Below are 27083 nucleotides of genomic sequence, written 5' to 3' on the forward strand. Positions count from 1 at the left end.
TACAACACTGCCCGGGCGCGTTTCAGCTTCTATGGATGACACTCTTGCTGGGACCCAAGTAACCTTGCCCGAGTTGGGATCCATCAAGACTGGATCAGGGATTCTGGTGCCCTTGCTTAGTTCCTTGGCTGCTCCTGCACAAGTCGCTAAAGCCCAAATAATGTGCGTATTTAAAAAAAATTAAATCATGTTTTCTTTTCCAAACACCGAAAATATTATCATCTTTTAACATTTTTTTTTTCTGAAGTTGTAACATTTCTCTCGAAATAAATAAGCGAGGCTCGACCTCGCCGGAGCCGCGGCTCGACCGGCCCAAGAACGGCGAGGTCGAGCCTCGCCGGGCGAGGGTTATCCGCCGTGGCGGCCGAAGGCTCGACCTCGTGGCGACGGGCGAGGCCGGCCTCGCCCGCAAAGCAAGGCCGGCCGCTCGACACCGGTGAGGTCGAGCCTCACCCGGCCGGCGCGGGCCGAGCCTCGCCGCAACCGGCGAGGGCGGCCTCGCCTCGACGCGGCGAGGGCGGCCTCGCCCGAGGCCGACGAACTCCGTCGGCCTCGGCCATGGCCGAGAGGAAGAAAAGAAAAAAAAAAGGAAAAAAAGAAAAAAGCAACAAAGGAAAAAAATTAAAAAGTTAATGTTCGTGTCAAATATAGAACATTCCACGGCGTAAGATTTCTCATCGGCCCATTGCTTTTCGTGTTTCATCCCAAAAATTTTGAAGGCAATAAAATCTGTACGGTCGTTCGTCCATACTTCATAGAGCGAGGAAAAGGAGGAGAAGCGAGCGCATTTTCCCCCCAAAAACTGGAGCTCCGTCGCCATCATCGTCATCATCATCTTCAGCGAGCTTCGACCAGTCTCCGAGCGCGACGAGCAAAAACCCTAGAACGCAGCCATGCCTTCGTTTCCCAGCCCGGGCTCAGTCACGGTCTGCGAAATCAATCGCGAGCTCCGTACGTGTAACCCTCTTCCCTCTCCTTCGCTTTCGCACGAGTGTCGTCGACTCATTCGCGGGACTCGGGGTTTTTGTGTCGATTAACGCCTGAAATCCTGCAGTTACCGCCGATAGCCTGTCGGAAACTCAAGCTAAAGAAACCTACGGGAAGCTGCTCGTGAGTCTTTCTCATTCGAGTCGCTGCGACGGCATGGGTCCATCTGTTGGCGAATGTTGCTTTATAGGGTAGCTTTCGTTTGCTGGCATTGGTATCCTGATTGTTCTCCGAATCGCAGAGAATGGTGTTCAATCCGGTCTCCTTCCAGCCTGATCAGCCGGGCCGGTCGGGGCCGGAGCTCGACGCCGAGCAGCCGCAGGTGGAGGAGGAGGGTGCGGGGAATGGAGTGGCTGTTCAGAGGAAGAACGCCGTGGAGATGGTGCAGGGGATCGCGAGCGGTTGTATCAAGCGGCTCTTTAATCCTTGCGATGTGAGTTTTCTTTGTGCCCTTTTGTGTGTAAATACATAAAAAATATCTGGAGATATAATATAGCAAACCCATTTTGAAAATCGAATAGTCTTGCAGCTGAGTTGGCCGCCATTAGTCTTTTACCCATTTCAAATTATCTTTTCTGGGTCTGTTGTGCAAATGGGAGGATCAGATTCTAGAGCTCTGGTATGAGTTTGCTGTCCAGATGACTTATGAGATCATAGAAAATGTAGTTCTAGTCATTAGGGGAGGTCTTTTTAGCTTATCCAAGTCATTGCTTCCTTAATACCAGATAACTTGAATTCAAACCTCAATGGAGAGACGTAATGTAAAAGAAACTTACACGCACTTTACACGGCAGATGTGATCAATTTCTGGTTTTCTGCCTACCGACAACTTTATTATGCTTATAGGTTAATTTGCTACCTGAAGTCGATCTAAAAGGAGTAAGCTGGCACCAGCATAAGCATATTATAGCGCTTATCTCTGCTCCGAATCAGGTTCTAGTGCGAGATTATGATGATGCAGGTCCGTATCTTTCATAGTCTGTCTCCAGTGCTGATTCTTATCTTGTTTATACTCGCATATCTCATTTCCGTCCTTTGAAAATGCTTGCAATGTTATCTTCAAAAGAGTGCAGGGAACCTTGTATCCTGACTCATGAGTCCCAAAAGGACGTTAAAGCTCTTGAGTGGAGACCAAATGGTGGAAGGGTGCTTTCTGTGTCTTGCAAGCAAGTACCACGATTCGTCTTTTTCTCATTTAAAGTTTAGTTGGTCATAAATATTCTTCTACCATATTATTCTTTTCAGTGTTTTTTTCATCTTATCAGCATCACGAAAACAATGGAAAGCTCAATCAATTTATTTTTTAGGGGTGGAATATGCATTTGGGCTGCTTCTTTCCCTGGCAATGCAGCATCTATCAGATCTGGTGCTCCTTGTTTTGTTGGGACCCTACCGAGAGGCACTGGTGTCCGATGGACTTTGGTTGATTTTCTTCGCAGTGATGCTGATGAGCAAATAACTGCACTCTCATGGAGCCCTGATGGAAGATATCCTTCACACGAAAAAGCCCCGTTTACATACATTTTGTACCATCTAACAATGGTTTTAGTAGTCGCCAGATGTTTCATACGTTCCCCTTTTTAATAATCAATTTCCAATTGCAGTTTTCAGAATGCATGATGGACATATTATGATCTTCAATATTAATTACTAGGGTTTTTGCACTTAGTTAAACCAAGGCATATGTTTGAACTCTTTTGACTGGAAGAGGACCCAGAACCAGTTTTTCTATTATCGTGGTGCATGTGTAGCTTGATAGCCTGTTTCCTTGACCTACCTCTACGTACTTGGCATCAGCCTCCTGTGAAAGCTCGTCGTTCACTGTATGGGACGTGGCACAAGGTCATTCAATATTCTGATAAATCTTTTGTCTCCTTTATTTCATCAACTACTTTTTTTCGCAATTATATTGAGTGTATGTTCATTTTTGCAATTATATCTTTAAATTGTATATCTAATAGTTTGTTTTCATTTAATATTGTAATGGACCTCTTATATTTTGTTTCTAGGGCTCCTAGTTCCTACTCTACTTTTTCCAGTGATCATGCAAAACTAGTAGTCTAGTCTTTTGCCAAAATTTAGTTCTTTCCCATAGCACTATTTGTTGGTAAAGGAATCTACTTGTCACACATCTATGATGGGTTTAGCTCATGGTCATCATGCATCTGCTGGACTAATTTTGTGAGTCCTAGCCTTCAATAATTAAATTATAATTATTCTGATTAAATGAAGGTTTAGTCACACTTATAATTGTCATATGCGTAAAAACAAGCACCTGCCAGAAATTAACTCCTGGTTGCTCATATTGGAATTTGCTTCCTGCCCGGGCAGCAAATATAACTATAGTTCATAGAGTTAATACGATAAGACTGGGAGTGGTATAACTCATGGAGTCCAAGCTTTAAGGTGCTGTTTGAAAGATAAACTCGAAACTAGTTGTGTTGCAATTCTATTTCGAACGCACTTCTGATTAAATTTGTAGTGTTAATAAAATGAGTTTTTAAAATTGACTATATGTACATGAAAATTGAAAGACACACACTTTTGGAGCTTGATCCATGTAACTTTGGTACTGGAATCTAGGATCTTTTCTGGAATTCCCATGTGCTAAAAAAGAAAATATTCTGATGAAAATTTTTATCGATCTTATGTGCATGAAAAAAAAATAGGAACAGATTTTTTAAATTTTGAAAATGTTGACTGTGGAGGTGGTTCTGAAGTTTTTGAGTGAAGAGCAATGGTTGCGTTGAGTGAATTTGTCGGTCAAAAGCACTTAAAACAATAAATTTTCAAACAATTGCTATTTAGTCCAAGTATGGTTCTTGAACGTGAAATTTTGGAAGTTAATGACCAAATATCATTGACAATAACTTTTGCCTGTTTTCTAATCAATAGTTATATAAAAACACACATGCGTGTGCTTGCACACCCAAATTTTGGAGCTTGATCGATATGATTTTAGTACTGGAACTTAGTGTTTCTGGATTTCATTTTATCCCCCTTCCTGCCATTCATATTTGGATCGTGCTGTTGATACAGTAGTAAGTTTCTCTCTCTGAGGCATTGTTTTGTTAGTTATAAGTGTTGTTTATTTGCAGGTGTTGGGACACCTATTCGACGTGGATTAGGGGGCATATCCATGCTAAAGTGGTCTCCTACTGGAGATTACTTCTTTTCTGCAAAATTGTATGGTCATTCAGCTGAGTTACTTTGTTTTCATGTGGACAAATATGGATAACATTGTCTGTCTGATCTGGATCGCTGTCGTCCTTTACAGTGATGGAACATTTTATCTATGGGAGACAAACACGTGGACCTCTGAACCTTGGTCATCAACTAGTGGTTTTGTCACGGTGAGGAAGTGATTTAGATGGCTTGTCATGATTGCCGCAAATAGGATCAGAGGCTGAATAATGATGTGGTGCATTGCTCAAATGCTGTGCCTCTTAACAAAAAAAATTTGAACGATTTTCCTTTTAATTTCTTGGATTGGTGCACTCTTTCTGCCTTCAATTAGATTCTGCCTAAGATATATGAGAATATGACTAGTTTTTCAGCTTTTGCACCATAGAGAGGTAGAAAATTACATGACTCTTGCAGTGAAAATTTAAATCTGTCACTGTTATTTCAGAATTGCTTGCATATTGTAAAAGTTTGTACCAGTTTCTTCTCTATTTATTAGTTACTTGGTGAAGATTCCTGATGTCCTGATGAGAATTCTGGTCAAAACAGCTGGGGTTGTGTTTGGAGTTCATGATGAGATCTGTGCGTCAAAACTGTAACTTTCCTAGACATTGAAAAAGTGTCTGCACTGTAAAGCTGACAATGGTTATGTTGGTATGTTAATTAGTGATATTTATCTCTATCGCCAAAAAAATGAGGGTTGAATCGTCTCACTCCACTTTTGACTTCGATTAGCATTCAATATTAGTGTCTTAGTTGATTTTGAGCATATAAATCTGGAACAAAATTTAACTTGGTGAGTGCTCTAGGCTTGACGGCATTGCGTTTCTCTACTTAAGAGTTTTGTTGGTGTTTTGCTCTTGTGGTGCCATCACCATATGAAAATTCTGTAGGTTTAATCGGTGAGGCACTATGTGTAATCAATTCTTGATTGAGTAGCAGGCGCATGCCCTCTGCTAAATGTTGGGCTTAATTCTTCAGTGACTTTGTATTGAGGAGAGGCCTAATTGATTTCCCAGTACTCCTCATTATACAAAATAAAATAATTTGTCATATGTTTGATGTCTATGCAATCATTCCTGCACTACATGTGTTCCTTTTAGAGACCTTTGGCTATCTTTGTTGACATGTTTTTTTTTTTTTTTTTTTTAATTTTGTATGCAAGTAGTGAAGCTGCATTGTATGTTAAGCAGCTGGTGCACTTAATCTATCCAGTGGTTCAATTTTTTGCTCTTCTTTATGCATCTTTCAATTGTATGTTACAATTCCTTGAACTTTTTTAATTTGGAGTCGTGTTGCAACAGGGGGCAACATGGGATTCTGATGGGCATATGATACTGATTGCTTTCTCCAAATCTCCAACGTTGGCTTCTGTTCACTTTGCATCAAAGCCTCCATCTTTGGGTAACCAGTTTTGCTTAAGATGTGTACTTCTAGACTCCACTAATTAAGTACCAAGGCAACGCAGGTGGTATTATGACTCGATAAAATGATGGAAAATTTTATGTTCCTCAATTGTTACTTGTACGGTTAACTCAAGCACATTTCTTGTGCATAACTTACGAGGGGGAAAAGAAGAAACATAGACAAATATGATGTTTTGGCTCTCAGCGTTAGTTTACACCAGAGTGGATTATTTGCGATTTGATGGAGCTGGGGCATACTTAATTCCATTGCGGGAAATCCTTAGAGAAACTCAATGGAGTAGATATCTCTTATAATTGCGTTAATAAGAGAAAAAACAGTAAAATTTCATGGAAGGAACTTAAACTGGGAAATTCCTACTGATTTGAGGTGCTTTCGATCAATTGATGTATATTCATTATCTACTAGGCAACTTTGAATACTTATTCTCTTTTGTACCAGTCCATTGTTAACGTGACTTATTTTACTTTTGGGTGATGCTATGAAGATGCGCTCTTGTTGCCAGTTCAATTACCAGAAATGTCATCCCTGCCTGGCAGGTAATTCAAGCTAGTGCGAATGTGAATTTTTGGTTAGTTATGTATCTTGGAGTGTAACATGTTCCTTTTGCCCCCTCTTCGTCTTGCAATGTGATAATTCCTCCGTATCAATCAGATCTGTATAAATGCATATCATTGAAGCAAAAGAAATTGTTACATGTAACATTATGCATTCATCACATTTAAAAAACAAAACAATTGGGCAGGACTTATTGTACCAAATGGCATGAGCTGACTCCACTTTTGTGATATCATGTAGTCAGGGGATTGAGAAGGTAGCATGGAATGCTTCTGGCGAACGACTGGCGGTATCATTTAAAGGTGGGGATGAAATATACAGGGGTCTGATTGCCATTTATGATGCCAGAAGAACACCGGTGGTTTCTGCCTCACTAGTGTGAGTTTCGGATAAGCAATACCTGTGATGTTGTCCATCTACTTTTCAGATGGTGAGCTTTTTACTCTGTATATTTTAAACTGTTGTACTGACAGATTTGTTCATGTTGTCTTGAGATACAGCGGCTTTATCAGAGGGCCTGGTGATAATCCTAAGCCAATGACATTTTCATTTCATGATAAATTCAAGCAGGGACCTTTGCTTTCTGTGGTAAGTCTTCATGATTATGATGTCTCTATTGTGCTTGAGCCGATTTGGAAATCTTGCCTTAAATACGGGAATATGCAAACTCAAGTATAGGGAACACAAAGTATTTGCTTTTGCTTCATTATGGGCAATTGTCCGAATTATGCTTTGCAATCTAATGACATTACATATGTCGATGCACTGTTTTCCTTGACTCAAGCAGCTCTATTTAATTCAACTGTTTGTCTGCAATTTCATGCAGTGTTGGAGCAGTGGATTTTGCTGTACCTACCCTCTCCTGTTTCGTTCTCATGCTCTTCCTTAAGTAAGGTACTTCTTTGTGGTGGTTCACATGTCATTTTGCAGTTTGATGTCAGCTTAATATCATTAGTGCCTAGAGATACCGTACATCGAGTCTATATTGTCAACTTAAAGATTAAACTGTTGGTTTAGGAGGTTTTTCTGATAGCAAGAATCTCAGGTCGAGCCTGCAACTGACTGTTGTTTATCTGGGTTCTCTATTGGGTTGGATCAGAAAGCGTTGTAGCTGGCGAAGCCATCCTTCAGTTTTTGATTCTGGTGAACTTGTTGCTCAGCACTTCTCCCCTCTCCTGGCCCTTGAGCTCTCTCCTTTAAGCTCGAGACTTTGGCCATTGACACACTGATCCGACAGATCGAACAAATTGTTATGTAGGATGCCGCAAAAAGTTGAAATAAAGCTTGCCGTGGAAATCGTCTTTAAACCAGAGGGCAGGCAGTGTCGTGAAAATTTCATCTGTTTATCTCAGTCTTCAGAAATGATAATGCACCTGGAGAGTGTTGTGATCCTCATCTCTTAGTGAACGACTGAACGGGGTTATTCTCCGCCTTTATCTTTGGTTTCTATGTTTGTCAAAAGGAAACGATGTAGAGGGAAAAGAATTTTTGTGAATGGACTAAGAGAATACTAATTTTGTCTGTCGGCTTTTTACAGAATATACTGTCAGGGTGGATTTGCGTTTTTGTTGAGAACAATTTGACACATTTAACTCTTCAATAGTTTAATAAGGTGGATGGTATAAGGTGGATGGTATAATGGTATATGGGTAATCCGTCTTTCACGAGTTTGATTAACGTCGTGAGCAAATTTCTGAAATAACTCGTGTTGTGTTGCCTAGTTGCGAAATAGCTTGGGTGGTGAGACATTCTACTATTCTAGTTGGAAGGATTGTAGTGGGCTGTGACGACGGATTCATTAACTTTGGGCTTTTGCGGGTGGAATGGTATAGGTATGGCCTCTAAATTTTTAATTAGAAAAAAATGATATCTTTGGGGATAAAATTCTAATAATATAGAAAATATTTCATTTTTACTCATAAGCCGAAGGCAATGCCAAGAAGCTTTGGGCTATGTTGTCAGTCAACCTTCTTGCCTTGTCGGTCGGACCTCCGTCATGCTCCCACCGGAAGACCATGTCGCCGCTCGTCTTTCCGACTTCTCTCAGACCTACCTCTCTCGCTCTCCTTCCTTCTTCCACTTCGTCGTCCCCTTCCTCTCGCACCTCCTCTCTTCCCGCCGCTATTACTGCTTCGTCGTCATCGTCGCGTACGTCTCTCCCTTTTCTTTTTTGTACGATCGCGAGGTCTCCCCTCCGTCCACGTTCGCGTATCGCTCTTGCTTCTTGTCTGTTCCCGACGTCCGTGATTTGATCGTCGCGTATCTCCTTTCTTATGTGTATTGGCGAAGTGGGTTTGCCTTGATTGTTTGTGTTTGTTTGTGCGCTGGCGAATCTTTGTGGGGTATGCCGTGAGAGGGCTTGTGCATACGAATGTGCATGATCATGGGTCGAGAAGGACTTTATGTGGACAGTCTTTTGATATGTCTATGTGGGTGTGGGGGGTTTGGTTCGCTCGTTGCTTGTTTCAGTTCATTTGGGAAGTTAGGAGGGAGTGGAAGTTGTGGGCACGGCTCAAGATCTTTCTAACGATGATCGTGCTCTCTCGAAGAATGTCTTGGTTTGAAGAATCATCTCGGGTTGAATTCGTCAGGGGTATTGCTGGTTTAGAGTGATTGAAACACGGGTGCGGGGGTTAACCAAAGTTTGTTGGGTCTTTAGAGTGGCAGAATCAATTCAATCCAAAGGTTCATAGTGTAGTTGGCTTCACTCCGCGCACAGCGCTAGCAGTAGCTTGCCTTTCGAATCCCGAGTCTTAGTATCCGCATTTTATATATCTCATCGATGCGAGCTGTTATCAGGGTTCGACTAGCGGCCACATTTCACGTGGTGGAGCAATTTGCGGACTCACTTTCAGTTTATATGCACCCGGTCTCCGGGATTCTGTCGATCCACGTATCTTGGAACTGTCCATGGTAGATTTGTGATGTTTCCTCCATGATAATAAGTTGTTTAAAGAAGGCTGACAGTTGGCCTCGGATATAGAGAATGCAACGGCACCATACTGGTTACTTATCCTATACTTTGTTTACATATTTTGTGCAATTGGATGGAAGTATCTCGATTATTTCAGCTCCAGGAGTCATTTATTCACGACTGCCGATGTCTCTTCTTTTATGTCGATTACATTATTCTATCTTTTCTTTCTTTGTAATTGCTCACTGTATCTAAATTTGCTCTTGTATTCAGTATCATTGTTGACCAGGGAACCCGCTCATTGTCATCTGAAGTACATCCGAGCACTTAGTGCTAGTGTGATCTCGCCTGGCAAGAGAAGGGTTGCGATGCTAGTCAAGCCAACGGACGTTGAAGAGACTGCTGAGAATGATGGAGAGTATTACTCGGACACTGATGTTGGTGCTTTTCCGTTCGACACATGTTGGTTGGACGCAAAGCTTCAGCTGAAGCTTGAACAGAAAATGAGGATGAAAGTGCCGAAGAGGATACGGCTCCGGAGGAAAAAACTTGTCCGCAAGAGAAGAATGAGGAAGAAAGGTCGGTGGCCGCCCTCGAAGATGAAGTAGTTGACTGATTTTTTTACTCCATTTTTGTTTCTGCGCCTTCTGCTCCTTAGAAGTTCAGGAGCTAGGTTTTTATTGACATTTATGTCTTGTTCATAGAGTAATTACAATTGAAACCTGATTAGTATAGGTAGAATCTGTCCATTCTATTCTTGCTCGTTCATTTGAGAGCTGTCTATCTGTTCACCGGGATTCGCTCCATTGTCCAATACTATTGTTACCCTTAATTGTATGAAATGGCTTGTAGAATCAAGTGAAATTTGGAGTTTTTTGCTTCTAGTTCCTAGAAAATTGCAATCTCTGGCTATACTGCATGGGACGGTTTGTCACCCTTAATTGTGGGAGCATGTGCAAATTCATCTCATCATACTTCCTGTCATGGGCATCAGAAGACAAAGTAAAACTATCTGTCACAATGCTGCAAGCAAGTGGAAAGTAAATCTTTGTCGTCGTTCTTTTAATTTTGCGAGAAACTGATCATATATCACAAAGTGGATCTAAAAGAAATTCTATGAATTAACACTCGAGCTGGGATTAAGAAGATGCAACATCGATGAGTTTACAGCATGCTACTGCCAGCTGAAGGGTTGGCAGGCAAAAGGTCTAACCATTAGGAGTCACTGATATTATCGTTCATCTTTACCTTCAGACCTTTTTTAGTACTTGGATCTTGAAGATGAATCAGCCTTTCGTCATCTTGGGAGCTGGTATATTCTTCTAACAAATCAAATGAAGTGAAAGAATACGGGGAGAGTATGACTTGCATGTCCTTTCCTGCACTTTTAAGCGGACTTTGTTTTGGAGACACCTGCATTCAATCAGGAAGAGATGCATCAAATATGCTGCTGCGATGCAACTCACCTCCGCATAAACTCATCATTTTCCTGGTCCTCGAAACGACTCTGCTTGTATGATTTTTAAGTGAGTTACAGCAAGCATTGAATCATATACTTCCGGAAATATTCCTATACGTGAGGTGCCTTTGGTAAGAGTTTGATTGAAGAAGATAATTCAAAGAAAAATAATGGCTTGTATTCAACAAATGAACCAGCTAGAATTGTTAGTGTTAAATGACCTCTCCAGGTCGATGGAGACACCAGACAGCATGACCTCAACAGAAGTGTCGGAGACTAGGACGTGATAACTCAATTTACGTATGCAAGGAAAAAGAGAAGAAGATACCTTTTTCGGCTGTTCAAAGGAATTCTCGTCCATCAAATTTCCAGAAGTTAGGACAGTTTTTGAAGAGCTGGACAATTGTATGGACTTTGTATCAAATCCTCCAACAGATATATTGAGATTAATCAAGCTGTTTCCGAAGTTCACAGCCTACAAAATCAAGATTCTGAACTCAACCGCCACTATATTGCCAAACAAGAATATATTATATGCATAATCAATCTCGAGAGGAGCAGGATGTTGACAAATCTAATCAAACAAAGAATTAGAATCTGCGAAATCAGAAACCAATATAACATGCATGATTTTTTGTGATGATGGAGCATATGGAGTCGCTGTTTAATTATTTTACCAAATGATGCTCAACCAGATACTTCTCAATGTATAACTTCGGTCTTGTCATGACAATGACGCTAAAAATTACTGTGCCAAAGATTGTGATTGGCTGTGCACCAAACAGCAATAGAGCTTTGATTATTGTCTTCATACTTTTCCTTTCCTTGTTCAGAATTTACTTTTCATCCCACCAGAGTCTGGTTGTAAAGGTATTGGTCGATGGGCAAATGAGAGAGACAACACAAGGATGTGTTCATGAGTAAGCGAGAATTCTGAGTTTGTCAAGGACAGACTTCAAACCTTTATTCTTATGTAATTCTTCTCATTTGTGGAATCTTTCCATAAGATAGCAGATGTAACAAGTAGTGTCGAGGTTGACTTCAATGTTGTGTCAAGAAGGGTTGCTCCACTTGACTCTGTGAAAAGACTTTGCATCCAGTAGCTGGGAGTTCCATACAGCTGCGAAGAGTTGAACACGATCGTGTCCGGAGTGAAACTTCAATGAAGCAGGTTGGTGTCAGAAAGGAAGAATCTTGCTTTCTTTTGTGCTTTTCAAATCTCTCGATAAACCGATAGATATCTTAAGTAAAAGAATGAGAGAAATTACCTTCTGGCATTTGCATTCATGAGTAGTGGCGCATAACTTGCCATCGCAACAACATCACTGCGAAAAATTGGAAAATTTTGAGATTTAAGTAGTATTTACTCTTTTTGCATGAAGAGGAAAATTAACCTGAAGTGCCATTCAAGGGTTAGTACTTTGTTAAGGCACTTAATGCAGCTGAGAGTGTAGTTTGTCTAGCAGTATGGAAAAATTGCGAAAGCACTTTATTTTTCTTTTTCATATTTAGATTAAGTGGGAGTTTAGTTCTGAAATATTGTTGGAGCATACGAACTAATCTCAGACATGAGAGTGAAATCTGTTGAATAATTTTGGTAGCGATTAATATTTACCCAGGTATACTGTATATGAGAAGATGTCAACTGAAGCTTATGGTAAAAATGTGTGATCACGTGTGGGCAAGTGTTAACATATGGATATATCGTATCTGCAATATTATTTATGTTGGCATTGGTTTTTCATTCAAACACAAACAAGTACATATTTGTATGCATGGTACCAATGAAAGCGCTCATTTTAGTGGTATGAGAGATGATGATGAAATTATGGCTTCACTATCGAGCATCACATGTGGACACTTCAGCAATATATCCTGATTCAACAAAAAGATACATGCCATCGTGTTTCATGTTTTCTCTTAAATTAGACTATGATACAGATTATATCACAGGGTCTTTATTTATAGATGTATTATTAGAGAGACCTGTTCTTTTCTAGCCCAAGAAGGAATGCAACTTCAGCTAGGGCTGCCAGGAGACTTCCTTTGCCTGCATCTTTTCCTGTAACACAATACTCGCTGACAAAAGCCTGAAAGCACCAAAATTGAAGGTTATTCGTGTGCACACTTGACCTCTCAAATACATTAAGGCACGTAAAACGCACCTTCGGACCATTTCGAGACACTTGATTGAACTTTTGAGACATTGAGAACATGTTGCTTGCAGAAGTGTAGACCTTATCAAGAAGCAATAATGTCATTGTTTAATGGGGTTCGTATTTACAGAAGAGTTCTTCACAGGAAAGATAAGAACAGACATTACATGAAAATCATAGAGATCGGCAGGGTGATCCAACTGCCCAGAAGAGCCATCACAATTTGAGACGATTTGCACGTCTGGATAAGCATGCTTTATAGCGTCATGGAATTTGAGATAATTCCCTGGTCATTGATGAATATGAAAGAGGAAAATCTGGTTAGCTGCAATATTAAGAAATAGGTATGACCTAGCTACTACACTGATCCTCGAGCAAAACACAACCCATCCCCGTAATTAATAGCACAGACTAAATGGTAACAAATATTCTAGTGGCGTAGATTCCAGATAATATGAAGGAGGTGCAATATCACGGTATTTGAATTGTTCAGATCAAAGGAAATTATATCGCCTGCTTCTATGTGAGGCAAAATTTGATCAGGGTATATCACAAGGGGGAGCAAAAGAAACTCTAGTCCAGATGTCAGTAATGTAAAGCAACTAGAGCATGAAAAACCTCAGCGAAAGGCGAAAAGGCAGGTCAAAGTTGGATTTAGTGCCTCGACATCAGCATAACTACATATTACTTTTGATGGCATGTTTATTCATCCTTGCTACTTCAAATATAAAATCTGTCCACAAGGTCCCGAGATGATGACGATCCTGTGATGTACTTATTTCTATTAAGATGATCTGTCCATGAAATTAAATAGCAGGTGCGACTGGGATCAAGTTTAAATCAATTACTATAATTGAAAGAACACTGCATAATTATTTGATCCGCTCCTTCAATGCAGAGAGCTACCTACTACCTACACCTAAGATAAAGAAATATGCTGAGATAGGCATGACCTTCTATTCATTAACAGAGAATATGTACCAGACATCTCTACTTCAAACCGAGGTCTACCTTGCAATCACTTGTTAGATGTAACAAAAAGATGAAAAGAGAATAGAGGGAATATTAGGAGAAAGAGGATTGCAATAGAAAGCAACCTCTGTAGTTCTTTTTCCAGCAATCTTGGTTCCCAACAGCAACATATCTCAAGTCAAAAGGTTCGGGGTGTCCCATTGCAGCTCGAACTGAACCCCATGTAGAATCTGGATCACCTCTAGCAAACTCAATACCATCAAGGATTTCCTATGACAAAGGTGGCGAAATATTTAAAGTTAGGGACAAATCAACTCAAAAGCTTCGAGGGCAGTATAAACCAGAACTAAGTTATAAGCTACTTCTTAAATTGCTAACAATCTATTGCTCTTTAAAAGTTCTCACCTCTACCACCCACTTGCTTCATGTTAGCAAGTGCAGTATTAGAATTGAAATTAACAACTAAACACGATAATCAGGATAAGGGCATACTTTTACAAAAGGCGGCACACTGATAGTTTCAACTTGATCATTATGGCTGAATCCTGAAAAATAAACAAGGTCATAGAAAATGGAAAAAGTTAGGTTTCTTCAATTTTTTTAAGGGTAAATGGAATCAACATATTATAAAGGTATGTAAATTACCGCCATTGAAAACCCAGACTGGCAAAGCACCAAGATCCTCTGCAAGCTGTAGATAACTTTGTGAGAATAATTATATGAGAAAAAAGCGGTTTCTAACTAAAGTCCTTGAAAGGGAGGGTTTTATACAGTCCAGAAACTAAACAGTTTTATAGGAAGCATGAGATACCAACCTGGAGGAACTCGAAATAGCCAAGTCCATCATCAGTCCAGTACTTCCATGCATCATTAAAATGGCCTGGCCTCTCTTCCCAGGGTCCCACAGTTTCTTTCCAGCGAAATGCGTTTGTCAACCATTCACCTTCCACAAAAGATCCACCTACAATGGATGTATGGGAACATATTACATCCCAATTTCTGGGGACTAAATAAAACAATGGTGTCGCTCCAGTTTACTAAGATCGACACCAGAAGTGAAGAGGAAACGTTTTTGAGCAACAGAACAATCTGTAATTGTTCCGTTCTGAGCTAGAGCCAAAAAGTTACTCGGTTCATTGGTTTAATGGCTTGTAATATGTCAGATTCATCACAGGGACATAACTTTAGAATGTAATCTGCAGCACCCCGAGTCTTAGATGAAACGGAGAGAGGTAGTGAAGTGATATATAAAAAGAGATATATCCAGGCAACACACTTGAGTGCTCCCTTTGGAGCTTGTTCCATGTGGATTCGGGCATTGATCCTACAAATGGTATCAAAGCACAGACCATAGTCGTGTGGAGGCTGATGTACTTCTGTCAAACTAAGGGCTTGAATTAAGTTGTAGACCTAACATTTGAGGGGAAAGGAGGTTCCAAATGTAAAGATGGAAAGAATTCGACTGGCAAGGCCATGTATACCTGGAAATCTCAGAAATCGTGGTTTTATTTCCGCAAGCATTTGAAAAAGATCATTCCGAAAACCATGTCCCTGCATCTCCCAAAAAAACAAATCTCGTGACTCAAATTATGAAACAGATGAACATGATTAAGCTGAAATTTTTTTTCTACTTCGGAAGCACCGAGATGGTATTATTTAAACACCTATATCTTCTAAAAGTAAACGAGCTAAATCGATTAGCTTTCAACTGTTTTTTCACGGTGTGAAGCTATTCAATATTAGCATATGCCCAGAAACTGCACATCTTCATATTTTAATCTTCTAGTCATCCTCCAATTTTAAATTCAGTCCATCAATGCTACATTGTGGCAAACTATATCTTCCTTCTGTTATGCATTAAAGCATGGCCTTTTATAATTTCATATAATTAGAAAATTTTACTGGTGCACGGTGCACTCTAAACATGCAACCAAGCAAGGATGCACAATAAATGACAAAAGCTGTAAAATTGAATGCATTTGATTAGCACATGAAGATTTACAAGTTACTGTTACAGATCACGTCACTTTATTTTGCCAACTCTTTTGTACTTTATTGATAACTTATGAGTTACTGGAAGAATCTGAGGCATCTATGGCATGATGACATCACACTTCGGTAACATCGCACCACAAAATAAGTCCGACACGGGTTTTTTTGAACATATAAGTAGAAACCAGTGTCATGATAAAGTTATGCTCATCATCTGATTACACGGACATTCAGAATCGAAGGACAATCCTTCCCAGTCACACAAAAGCTGTTGTTCAAAGTTTGCCAAAGACTTTCTTTCATGATTCGACTTATGCTTAAAAGAATTATAGTGGAGTCTTACATAGAAAAAAACTCTTCTCCTCCAAAGATTTTATAAACTCAACCATTTGTTTACACTTAGAGAATTTGCAGTCATATCTATAATCTGTATGACAATCACTGATGATTCAAGCAAAGGAATGCATACCATACCATGTTAGTATCCAGAGGCATAGCCGAGACTTGATCAAACCATATCACTCCCTTTTGGGTGGTTGTCAATTGAAGTCTTGACTTATGATTTGTTCCTCTTGCCTCTAACAGAACCTCCATCTTTGTCCAGCTTGAAACATCTGAAGCAGATGCTCTACAAAAATACTTAGAATTTAAGAAGGCAACATACATTTGCTAAGGGACAATTTACAGAACTATGTGGACGAAAATAGCAAGCGGTGCGCACCTTATGTTGGCACTAGCCAGCAATGGCATCCCATTTGAGCCGGTCAAGGCCAAGGATAGATCGATTGACGTTGATGACCGAACATAAAACACTACTTTGTAAGTCTTTCCCTTTTCAATATTCTGGAAAAAGGCAATGATGGTTAAAAGCCTTCTAAAGGCAGGCAAAATATAATCACTGTAGGAAGGGGAGAGTATAGCGAAGCAAGTATAATCAGGGACTATTAAGGAAACTAATACCAAAGTAGATGCAAAAACGAATTGACCAAGATCTGACAGGAATAGAAATCCAAGTTCTAACCATGCCCCAGAAGCCCGGGTTATATATACCGACTCCCCCAGCTGGACATGCTTTGGTTCCTTGGTTATCACAGAGCACATCCATTCGCAGGGCAACAGTATTCCGCTCAAAGCATGACGACCGGTCCGTTGATAAAATTAGAGATGACTCGTTGCCAATGATAGACCAAGGGTCAATGTTTGAGGGGGTGTTCTGGCCTCCAGCTTCAAAGCCTGGAAATCCAACGTATAATCAGGATTTCAATGTGTGGTTGATCTGAGAAAGAATATTTACATCTTAATGCCTTAGTTAACAATTCAAATGCAAAACATTCTGTGATGGGCTTGTGAATCATAGCACATATTTTGTGCCTCTCTATATGCAGGAATGGCATGAAGGTGTTTGGATGAATATTTTCTCCACGCGCATGTTTTGCTTAACTATGAGAGCACGTGCACGTGGGCAATTGGTGTGCGAGTCTGTATGCTTGAAGAACATTAAGTGCTTAAACAGCTGCTGGTGCTCATCCAAGTCCAGAGGTTTTCATCTTAGAGCCTGGTCTAAAAGTATGCTCATTAAACTCAGGTGGCCACATGACCAGCAATTTTGCATTCAGATTCACGTACGTATCTAATATTCATATTTACTTGAAAAAGACATGTGACTCCATATTCACACACTGTCCTAAAAAAAAAAAAAAAAATCAAGAAGAATATGTGACCTCTGTTGCTTACAAGTTCTGCCCACAATCCCCCAGCCCCTGCATGGTTGATCTCCTGCCAAAAAGTCAAAGAAATGCTGAATTCCCAATATATAACAGGACCAAACAAAGCAGACATAAACAAATATGTGATCAAAGGCGCTGTTTCTTCTGAAAAATGAGGCAGTCATTTGAGTGGCTGAACAAATTAAGACCGAGCAAATTAGAAGCTAATCAAGCAGTCAGTATTGAACTCGATGCTGTTAAATTACAAATGGATCGTGGCAGGAAGGAAACTGTAGCAACTGATTATAGCCGTGGTCTGGCAGGTCAAGAACAAACCTCGAAGAATATACCGAACAGAGTTTCTGGTATCGGCCGACCAGCTGCTTCGGAGGCATTTACGAAGAGCTGTGCAGTTTGGTTCTTGTCGACTTCAAGAGCAAAGCTTTGCCATACAAAACAGATGCCAATGAAAACGTCGATAAAAAATCTGTTAGATGAGGCCTTGTGAGAACCCATTTTCTCCTCCTGCATTCAATCTCTGGAAATCAAAGACAGAGTTGCCAATTAGTTATTGTTTGATTTGTCTCTTTAGAGACCTCGTCTTTTGTTAGTGTTTCGTCACTGAATCCATTCAATTTTATGACTTCGCTGACAACATAATGTGACAACTGAGGACATCAAAACTCATCGCTCAGCAGGCATGAGTACGGGTATGCGATTTGAGGCTCAAAGTGTACTAATGAAATTATGACATGCGCAATCTTCTTGGAAGAAAAGCAGACGTCACGATATTTCCTGCTGATAAATGCAAACATAACTGTTGACTCGCACCAAGGCATATACATCACCAATACCACACCCAAAGCCAAAACATTAAAATTTCCTCACACGCATAAACAAACATCCTGTCTCGCAGATGCGAATGCTGCCACATACATATGTGTGGTGTCCAATCACAGGTGTGCACACACACAAGCGCACACACACAGAAGTATGTTCAAGTAATTAAAGGTCAGTCTTTGGAACCAAATAAGAGGAATCAAGAAGAATTATAGCTAGGTGGGTCTGGATGTGGCTATACATTGAAACATTCAAAGACTAAACACAAATCGCCAGTGTAAACCTCAATTCTCCATACGAGGGTACGTCAAAGAGCCATCTACAACTCACTTGGCCAGGCGGGTGGAGGCAAATGACTTGCACAAGTTAGAGAATTCAATATGTAAATGCTTCTCTTAATGCCGGCAAAATAGACACAGTATTAGTAACGGACACATTGGACAGATCATTAGACTTTGTTCATCGGTAGTCTAAGAGCATGAATAAATCTTACCCAGCTACCATTACCAAGTGTGGGATTTCAAAAGCCAAAAGCGATGGTGTTACCTGGACTGTGTAGCTGATAGGCCTCTGTTCTTGGGCATTCAAGAGAGGGAAGGAGAAACTGGAATCTGCAAGCAGAGATGAGTGAAAGCAATGATTGGGTGTTGTGGATATACAATGAATGGGTTTTGACTTCTTATACACACAAATACAGAGCAAGTGGAATTGGTCAGTACAATGCCATTTACTAAAGAAATGCTTATTAGTGGCCTTTGGGTTTGCTTCCAAGGGACGGACTCGTTTGGCAGTGGATTACAAGGCAGCACAAAAAGGGTCTTGTCCTGTCTTGCAAGCCAGCTTTCAGATGTCAATTTCAGTGCTGAACGTAGATGCTTGGGCACAATGTGGTGATGATGATGATGGTGTTGATAAGGAAACAGTCGGATCATAAAGAAATCTTTTAGGGAATAGGACTTAACATTTGATGATGATGATGATGATGATGATGATGATGATGATGCGTGTTTTTTCCTTGTTTTGCGAAGCTCGCCTGGCCCACTTACCGTTCGGGATATAGCTTTCTGACTTGTTCTTTCGGCTATTTGCCGTGGAAAGCATCAGGGGTGACGTGGCGCACGATAGTATATCTAATTTTTTCTGAGTTATAATACGAGTAAATATCATAAAAAATCCCACACTACACTCACTTGACATAAATATCCTAAACTTTGTTTTTTGTGTCGCCAAAAATCCTAAACTTGCTCACTTTAACATTAATACCCAAAATTATACACGTGTGATATATGTGCCATCTATTTTATTTCCATTTAGGGCCTATTTGTCACACCGGTATAAATTTGGAGTTCTTGGGTATTTATGTCACAATGGGCAAGTTTAGAGTTTTCAGCCGCACAAAAAAAAGTTCAAATGTATTTGAGTCACAATGGACAAAATTTGAGATTTTTTATGGTATTAACCCTAATATCAAATCAAATTTCATTAATGAGAAGTTGTAAACATTGTGTGTCCAATCACGACACGATATAAGAACGTAGGTACGAGAAATTATAAGGTGAATTCAATACATGTAGGAAAATAAACATGGACCACCAACAGATTTGCTCGGGTCCACATGGAACTTACCATTAGCAACGGTCCAAATTTATTTTGATGTGTGTATTACGTTCGCGCGATAGATAAATACCATTGTTTAAGTAACGACATAATCGAACATTCTTTTACTAATGATAAATGGGCGATTGTCACGAAGATTAACGACACGTGAATGGTCGGTGAACGGATATATATATTTAGAAGGGTCGGACGGGAAAATTTATGATTAGGTGATATTTGAATTTTGAAAGGTTTTATCATAGGTTTGATACTACGAAGAATCTCAAACTGGTACACCTATAATAAATTTACTTCAAACTAATTTTTTGATCATAAAAAAACTCAAAACTGATACACATGTGACCAAATTTATCCCAAATTAATTTTTCGATCGCCAAAAACCTCATACTAGTACATTTGCGACAAATTTACCCTCAATTAGTTTTAATTAAATTAGATTAATAATCATGAAAAATCACAAAACTGGTACACCCGTCAATTATCACGCGTCATCCAACTCAGCAATTCGACTGTAAAATTCAATGGAAACTAACGATGGTGAATTTATCATAGATATATCAATTTGAAAATCTTTTACCAGTTTGAGGATTTTTCGTGACATTAACATTTACCAAGTGATTTCGTTTGATAGTCAGGACAGTTTTTCAAACCTGCTCGGCAACGGTAAACTGCCCGGCCCTCCGAATGGGGTGTCGTGCCTTGTCTTCGTCTCGTCCTTTCCGTACGTGTTCTTTACTAGGCTTTGCGCGCGCAAATGTCGCACCAATCTGGAAGCTCTTTGCCGGATTTGGACAAGAAACTGTTGAGAGAGAGAGAGAGAGATAAGGACGTGGTGTTTGTAGGGATGATGGCGCTGCGAGGGCAATGGTGAAGGGGGGGAAGCAGTTATTTCTTTGGCAAAACAGAGGAGAAAGACGTGGGGATTCCGAAAACACCACCTCCCGAATACTTAAAACTTTGATCCGCAGGAACCCTGCAAAATAACAGGACGAAGAAACCAAGTGGTGTTTTCGGGGATTAGAAAAAGAGAACAGGGCTGGAATCGTTGCGGACGATAGAGAAGAAGATGAGCAGGAACAAAGTCCACAGCCATGACGATGGTGGCTTCTCCTCCAAAGAAATAGCCTCCCCTGGACCCCTTCCCAGGAGGCTCTACCAAGTTTGGAAGGGTAACAATGTAATCTTTTTCGTCCCCGAGTTTCGTTTTGTGTTTGCGCGTCGTAATCGTTCGTTGGCTGCTAAAAGGTGGTGGTGTTTTTGTTCTTTTTTATATCTGACCTGTCGAGCATTCCTTTGTTCTTGAAATGGAATCTGTCCAGTTGGGTTGGGTTCTCAATTAAACTATCGCGTCGTGTGATGTTCTGGTTTTCCGTTTTTATTATATCGTTTCATTTTGTGCATTGGCCCATTTTTGGTTCGATTTCATTTCGGTTGTGTTTGGCGCTGCCGGCAGATTCTTTTTGATTTGGTATTGAATAGTTTGAGAAAGAGAAGATACCTCTTTAGCCCTATTGGTTTCCCTCTCCTCATGATTTGATGTACTTGAGCCACTTTTTACTGTTCCTGTTGTTAATGTAATGCATATTCAATTTGCATATAATCCTCACCGCTCAGCAGCATCCTTTGCATGCTTGTCTGAATAAATCTGAGAGTGATCACTCCGTTTGTTGAGTAGAATTTGTCATGTTGGCATCTCCTTTCTGCAAATTAGATGCTACAAGGACATTATGCATGTTCAATAATTTCTATTTGCTACATCGATAAGCCAAAAAATATGAGTAATTGCAGATTTATCTTGATGAGCATTCGAGTATTCAGTTCGAAGCTTGACATTCTGGTGTGTGGTGTTAGGAAGTGCCTGCTCAATGGCTCTTATATCCTGGTCGTTTGTGTTTAACCATGTCATTTTGCAGCTGAAAATCTTATATCGTGGACTCACAAATGAGTTTGAGACCAGAACAAGTTGATGCAGCTTTAGTTGGACCTTGTGTTTTCACCCAATAAAATCCAGGAATTAATTATTAGACGATTATAAGGGCTTCTCTGATCTAAAGACCGACTTCTTTCCCTCAGGGGTTAAGCTCAATGGAGAGCTACTCAAAGAAATGAATTACCAGTCTATTATTCAAGTAGCGCGACTAATCTGCCATCTTGATGTGGATGATGAGATTTTCACCTTTTATTCGTCTTCAAGTTGATTGATGAATTTTGTTTGTCTCTCAGAAATTCCTCTGCGGTGGGAGATTAGTCTTCGGTCCGGATGCTGCATCGGTGTTGTTGACCGCTACCCTCATTGGAGGTCCCACAATAACATTCTGCATAAAAATGCTTTTGCTTATCGGTGTAGTGAATCCACTCTTTGGGTACACCGTTCTGATCATGGGATTAGTCCTCACTTTTCTGGTTGGTTCATGTAATGTTTCTTTCGCATGTTGCAAATTAATGGCAGTACTTAGTTATTAGGGTTAAGCTGTCCAAAATCTGTGCAGGACTTCATTTTTCTGTTCCTTACCTCCGGTAGAGATCCCGGTATAATTCCAAGAAATTCACAGCCACCCGAATCAGATGAAGTATGTGATGCAACTACTCCGTCAACAGAGTGGGTCAATAGTAAAATGCCAGATTTGAAATTGCCAAGAACCAAGGATGTACAAGTGAATGGTCAGACAGTAAAAGTGAAGTTCTGTGATACTTGTTTGCTATATCGACCACCACGGGCTTCTCATTGCTCCATCTGCAACAACTGTGTGCAAAGGTTCGATCATCACTGTCCATGGGTTGGTCAGTGTATCGCATTAGTAAGTTTTTTGCATGTTACCATAAGTTATGCTGTTCAATCCCACTTTTAAACTCTTTATTCTGGAACTTTTAAGTCAATGTGCTTTCGTAACTTACATCTTGTATTTGTCACTGCATCTGGAAACACACTTTGCTGCTATGAGCATTTTTTTTGCTATAAAAAAGAGACCCTAATCCTTCATATTTATTTTGTTGTTGTGCGAGCACTTGAAGTACTTATGGTGCCGGAAACTAACAGAATCATTCATATGAACTTTTGTTGCAGCGTAACTATCCGTTCTTTATATGTTTCATATCTACATCAACCATCTTGTGCATATATGTGTTTACCTTCTCGTGGATCAACATTCTTCGACAAGGAGGCAATCTCTGGAAGGCCATGTCGCATGATGTCCTCTCAGTTGTTTTAATAATATATTGCTTCATCGCTTTCTGGTTCGTTGGCGGGCTCACAGTGTTCCATCTTTACTTGATTAGCACCAACCAGGTAACTCTCTTGATGCTATCTGTTCCCCATGCTGTTCAAAATATTTAATTTTTTGAATCAGGATTCTCTTTCACATTCAATTTTCTTTTTCTTTGATTGCTTTTCTGATTTCCATCTCCTTTGGTTTCTCCTTTGCCCCTCGCAAGAATCTCTAATTTATGGAGAGGGCACTGCATGTTTTTTTCCAATTCTGAAAGCTTCGCGTGGTGCCCCACTTCATTAGCTATCAGATAGCTCTTCTCATAATAAATGTCCAGCGTAGTAGAAAGAGTCATTGGTTTTTTGCAGGGCCGGTTAATTCTGATCTCCCTTTTCTTCCTTTATGTCTGCATGATTTCTTCTATTTTTATTTAACACAACCAATAAATATCGGCTTCTCATTGCTTTCTCCATGAGTCCAACCCTATGAACTTGTGGTCTAAATTTCGTCGTTTCTTTGGCATTTGGTTTTTCCAGACAACATATGAAAATTTCCGCTACCGCTACGAAAAGAAGGAGAATCCATATAGTAAGGGAATGCTACGAAATGTTAAGGAACTTGTCTTTGGCAAGATCCCACCTTCGATGATCAATTTTAGAACTTGGACATCAGAATACGAGACCAGTGGATCCGTTACCTCCGAGTTTGAGAAAGGCTATGTAATTTCCAGAGGAAACTTTGACATAGAAATGGGAGGCTCTCTTCGGAAGGAGGGCGAAGCTCAACTTCCGAGCATTCTGCAGAGGTTGGATTATAGTGGCATTGACGAGAAGTTGAAGAGAAAAGAGAGAGAGGGATCTGTTGCATTCGATCCGTTCTTCTTCCCTGCTCATCTAGATTCAAGGTATCAAAAGCAGCAACCGGATAATGGACTTAAAATCAGTTCAGGTCACAGAACAGTGGATACAGGCTCCCATCAAATTGCATCGATCAGTCCACTTAGATAGAGCTACTGTGTTTCTTCTTTTGCTTCCTAGACATGACTTCATCTCCGTATGAAGTATATGAAGTTTTCAGGGGCTAAGTTAAACAAAGGAACAGAAAGGAAAAGGTTGCTTGCGAAATGCAGCCTAGAGGTTTTCTAAAATGCAAAGGAGGCTTCATCGCATGAAAACCACGTTGCATCCCCTCAGTGGCCCCTTTTTTTTTTTTTTTTTTTTTGGCCGCAGCTAATCCTCATTGATTTTGCTATTTGTGGACTTCATACGCTGAGATCCTGATTTCTGTGGATTAGTAAATTCATTTGAAGGGCTTGCATTGTTGTTGCTGTAGCAAATCAGCCTGCTTATGAAGGAAAATGAACGAGAGAAATTGCAAGCAATTAATTACATCAAAGGCAGTCAAGCTGTACATTTGAAGGTTGATTTATAAACTAGTGGAAAGTAAGTGATGAACAGTTGCAGAGGCTTGGTGGAATTTGAGAAAAACTAATTATGAGAAAATTTGTTTGTGTAATGGGTGTGCTATATTTAGTCCTTGTAAAAGCACAAGGACATCTGAGAAGGTATGTGTACTCAGTTATAACTAAAATGCCTAAAGATAAGTCCCTCTAAAGCTGGAACCGGGAACGGCATCGCTAGAAGGGTCCTTTTGGAGGAAAGATTATTGGCTGGTAAAGCACATAGCATGACTATATCTAGTTTTTCCATGCTTGTTTACTGAACAGGAGTGTCGAACAGAAAAGAAATATAGGCATTGCCGAGCTTAATGTGGTCTTGTTTTTTGAGGTAAAATCGAATTTGTATTCCGAAGTCAGCGAAGCAAAATTCCTAATTCTACTTCGCTGTTTGCACTGGTTCTCAAAATAGGCTATTCTTCGTCGCAGAAAGTCGACGGATAATGCCAGTAGCTTGACATGAAATGCAGCCTGAGAATCAAATAGATGGGTCGCGCATGTAATACAACAGATCTGAAAGATGATCTGCGGGTCTTTTGTTCGTGACGATAAGCTTCAAAACAGAGGATGAATGCAACACAAAATGGATGCAGTTTATGATTGTTATATACTGTATTGAAAAGGCAAAATCTTTGAGAGAGAGAGAGAATTGGACCCGGCACATACTTCCTCAAACCCTTTTTGGCAGCTAAGTTTCCTGGCATGTATATATTACTTACCACTCTATCTTGCTTCATTCTTGCTTTCTCCATGGATACTTAAGGACATGTTAGACTTGAGCTCAAACTCTGAGGGCTATGGCAGGTTCCTCTTTTCGAACTAGCAGAGAGAGAGAGAGAGAGAGGGATTTTCCATTGTATGAATGATGATGATGGCCTGGCACTTACCTGCAAGAACTTAGTAGGATCTTCTTCTTGGTTGAGGAAAACAAGAAACAAACTGCGGTTTCTCTACTGAGAATGTCCTTTCTTTCCCTTTTCTTGGAAACCAACTCCTAGAATGGACCAGGGGGCATCTGCAAGGAATATCTGTTCCACGCTAGTTCGGCCTCTTGTTTGTTCGATTTGCGCGAATAAGCATTCGAGGTTTGCCAATCAAATATCGATCAAGCATCTTCTTCCCTTGGAGGTTTGGACCGTTTGCTAGTGCGTAGGAACTTCGTCCTTGGCATCAGCCTAAATGCCAGCGCGAGTCCACGACAGTACGACAGGGATCGCGAGAAAAAGGAGAGAACATTATCCTTAGTAGCGACGGATGCAAAGTTGCATACTCATTACTTGTCCTGCCATCTGATATCTTGTTGTGACTTATACTTATCATTTTCATTCGCATGCCGAGCTTCGTGGTCGAGATCGATCTTTGCATCCGGGCTGATTAACCTATCGGGTCGTTGAATCTATGCATCCATGGCTAATAACGGAGCACGTCGGACTCGCCGAGTACATGATTAATCTTTACCGACGCGCCGTAGTACCGCACGCTTTGTTTCTCGGTTCCTGGATGGCTCCAAAAGAATGAATGAACAAGCGGGACGGCCATTCATTAATTACTAGTCGTGATCGCATGTTGATTCCCGATTTAATTTGTAAGAAGTGATTGCTTATTCTCCATAACCAACCACCACACTTCGACCATTGAATCGAAATAACTTGATTGCACTTTCTGAAAGAAGGGTTAGGACAAGGATGAATCAATTCGAAAGCTTAATGATTCAATTGCAATCCGCGCACGAATTTTAGGACTTTCGGTGCAATTTTTTTGGATGGTAAGAGCTAATTTTGCATTGTCTTGTGCACGAGAAAAGACAGGACAGATACAAACAAATTTTGCAAAAGTAGATTACATCTCTTCGTGGCCTTTGAGGATCTTCTTGTCTGGCCGTCCACAAAAGCCGATGGGATTCAGTCAGCCAACAGAACAAGAAGGAACATTTGAAACCTTAGAATATTTACTCCCTTTGTTGACCAAACAATGTAACAACAATAATTTCAAACCCAAAAAAAATGTGAAGTTTCATCATATTAATGTGAATTTACACCCCTCACTAAAATTAAAAATTTCTGACTTTCCTTCCACGATTGAAGAATGAAAACGAAACCAAATTCGTAATGTCAAGAAAATCAATCCATGACCATGCATGTCGATGGTCGATATCCGGTTATTTCGATATCAAAAAGAGGAATTTCCACGAGCCTCGGGATTTGCCAAAAAAAAAATGAAATTAATTCAAATAGTAGTCACTAAGAAAAGACCTTAAGTTCCGTTTTTTGTTTGATTAACCATAACAATGAGACAATGGAAATGAATATACTAAAATAGAAAAAGTTTCCACGGTTTGGATTTTGCGTTGTAAATTGCTATAGATGAGAGCAAACCAATAGACTTATGAAGGGTTCATACCATATGAAGTTCCCTTTTTTTATTTTTTAGTGAAAAGTTGACAGATTTCAAGTATTAATTTTTGGTTTATTTTTAAAGAGGTTAATTCCATTAAAAATCTCAAACCGATATCCCATTATCATAATCTAATTTAAATCTTGTCAAGAGTTTCGAAATTGGTACCCCATTCACAAATCTGCACTCTGGTAGCATTTCGTTTAATATCTCGTGCA

General features: G+C 40.1%; 4 protein-coding genes across 8 annotated transcripts; 3 read left to right on the forward strand and 1 right to left on the reverse strand.

Moving 5' to 3' along the window:
- Window positions 1-750: 750 nt before the first annotated feature.
- On the forward strand, window positions 751-7674 carry LOC115683382 (aladin). 3 transcript variants are annotated; one of them, XM_030607914.2, is made up of 15 exons: window positions 751-951; window positions 1055-1110; window positions 1229-1420; window positions 1834-1948; window positions 2054-2153; window positions 2295-2474; window positions 2771-2829; window positions 4086-4173; window positions 4265-4340; window positions 5475-5574; window positions 6083-6134; window positions 6394-6531; window positions 6654-6741; window positions 6980-7047; window positions 7253-7674. In XM_030607914.2, the coding sequence occupies exons 1-14, from the start codon at window positions 894-896 to the stop codon at window positions 7040-7042; spliced, it is 1365 nt and encodes a 454-aa protein (XP_030463774.1). In that variant the 5' UTR covers window positions 751-893; the 3' UTR covers window positions 7043-7047; window positions 7253-7674. The 3 variants fall into 3 exon arrangements, with proteins under 3 accessions (XP_030463774.1, XP_030463775.1, XP_056171156.1); XM_030607915.2 differs by having other exon boundaries at window positions 7412-7674; XM_056315181.1 differs by having other exon boundaries at window positions 6980-7042.
- A 369-nt stretch (window positions 7675-8043) lies between these two features.
- LOC115683364 (50S ribosomal protein 5, chloroplastic-like) lies at window positions 8044-9801 on the forward strand. The gene is made up of 2 exons (XM_030607873.2): window positions 8044-8301; window positions 9341-9801. Exons 1-2 carry the CDS (start codon window positions 8106-8108, stop codon window positions 9673-9675), a joined length of 531 nt encoding a protein of 176 aa, XP_030463733.2. The 5' UTR covers window positions 8044-8105; the 3' UTR covers window positions 9676-9801.
- Window positions 9802-10164: 363 nt separating this feature from the next.
- On the reverse strand, window positions 10165-19035 carry LOC115683363 (alpha-L-arabinofuranosidase 1-like). 2 transcript variants are annotated; one of them, XM_030607871.2, is made up of 18 exons: window positions 18739-19035; window positions 17689-17890; window positions 17368-17422; window positions 16668-16879; window positions 16368-16489; window positions 16121-16274; window positions 15136-15205; window positions 14470-14615; window positions 14300-14345; window positions 14147-14199; window positions 13780-13924; window positions 12850-12968; window positions 12692-12763; window positions 12513-12616; window positions 11795-11851; window positions 11488-11683; window positions 10855-11001; window positions 10165-10480 (listed from the first exon to the last, which is right to left on the reverse strand). In XM_030607871.2, the coding sequence occupies exons 2-18, from the start codon at window positions 17881-17883 to the stop codon at window positions 10283-10285; spliced, it is 2091 nt and encodes a 696-aa protein (XP_030463731.2). In that variant the 5' UTR covers window positions 17884-17890; window positions 18739-19035; the 3' UTR covers window positions 10165-10282. The 2 variants fall into 2 exon arrangements, with proteins under 2 accessions (XP_030463731.2, XP_056171155.1); XM_056315180.1 differs by lacking the exon at window positions 18739-19035 and adding an exon at window positions 18523-18661.
- Window positions 19036-20648: 1613 nt separating this feature from the next.
- LOC115683377 (probable protein S-acyltransferase 1) lies at window positions 20649-24471 on the forward strand. 2 transcript variants are annotated; one of them, XM_030607906.2, is made up of 5 exons: window positions 20649-20986; window positions 22033-22212; window positions 22299-22607; window positions 22874-23095; window positions 23552-24471. In XM_030607906.2, the coding sequence occupies exons 1-5, from the start codon at window positions 20876-20878 to the stop codon at window positions 24020-24022; spliced, it is 1293 nt and encodes a 430-aa protein (XP_030463766.2). In that variant the 5' UTR covers window positions 20649-20875; the 3' UTR covers window positions 24023-24471. The 2 variants fall into 2 exon arrangements, with proteins under 2 accessions (XP_030463766.2, XP_056171433.1); XM_056315458.1 differs by having other exon boundaries at window positions 20650-20978.
- Window positions 24472-27083: the final 2612 nt, after the last annotated feature.

This window comes from Syzygium oleosum, unplaced genomic scaffold (genome assembly GCF_021117445.2).
Source record: "Syzygium oleosum isolate NSW1041296 unplaced genomic scaffold, Sole_v2.1 Sole_v2.10, whole genome shotgun sequence".
In the NCBI taxonomy this organism is placed as follows: domain Eukaryota; kingdom Viridiplantae; phylum Streptophyta; class Magnoliopsida; order Myrtales; family Myrtaceae; genus Syzygium; species Syzygium oleosum.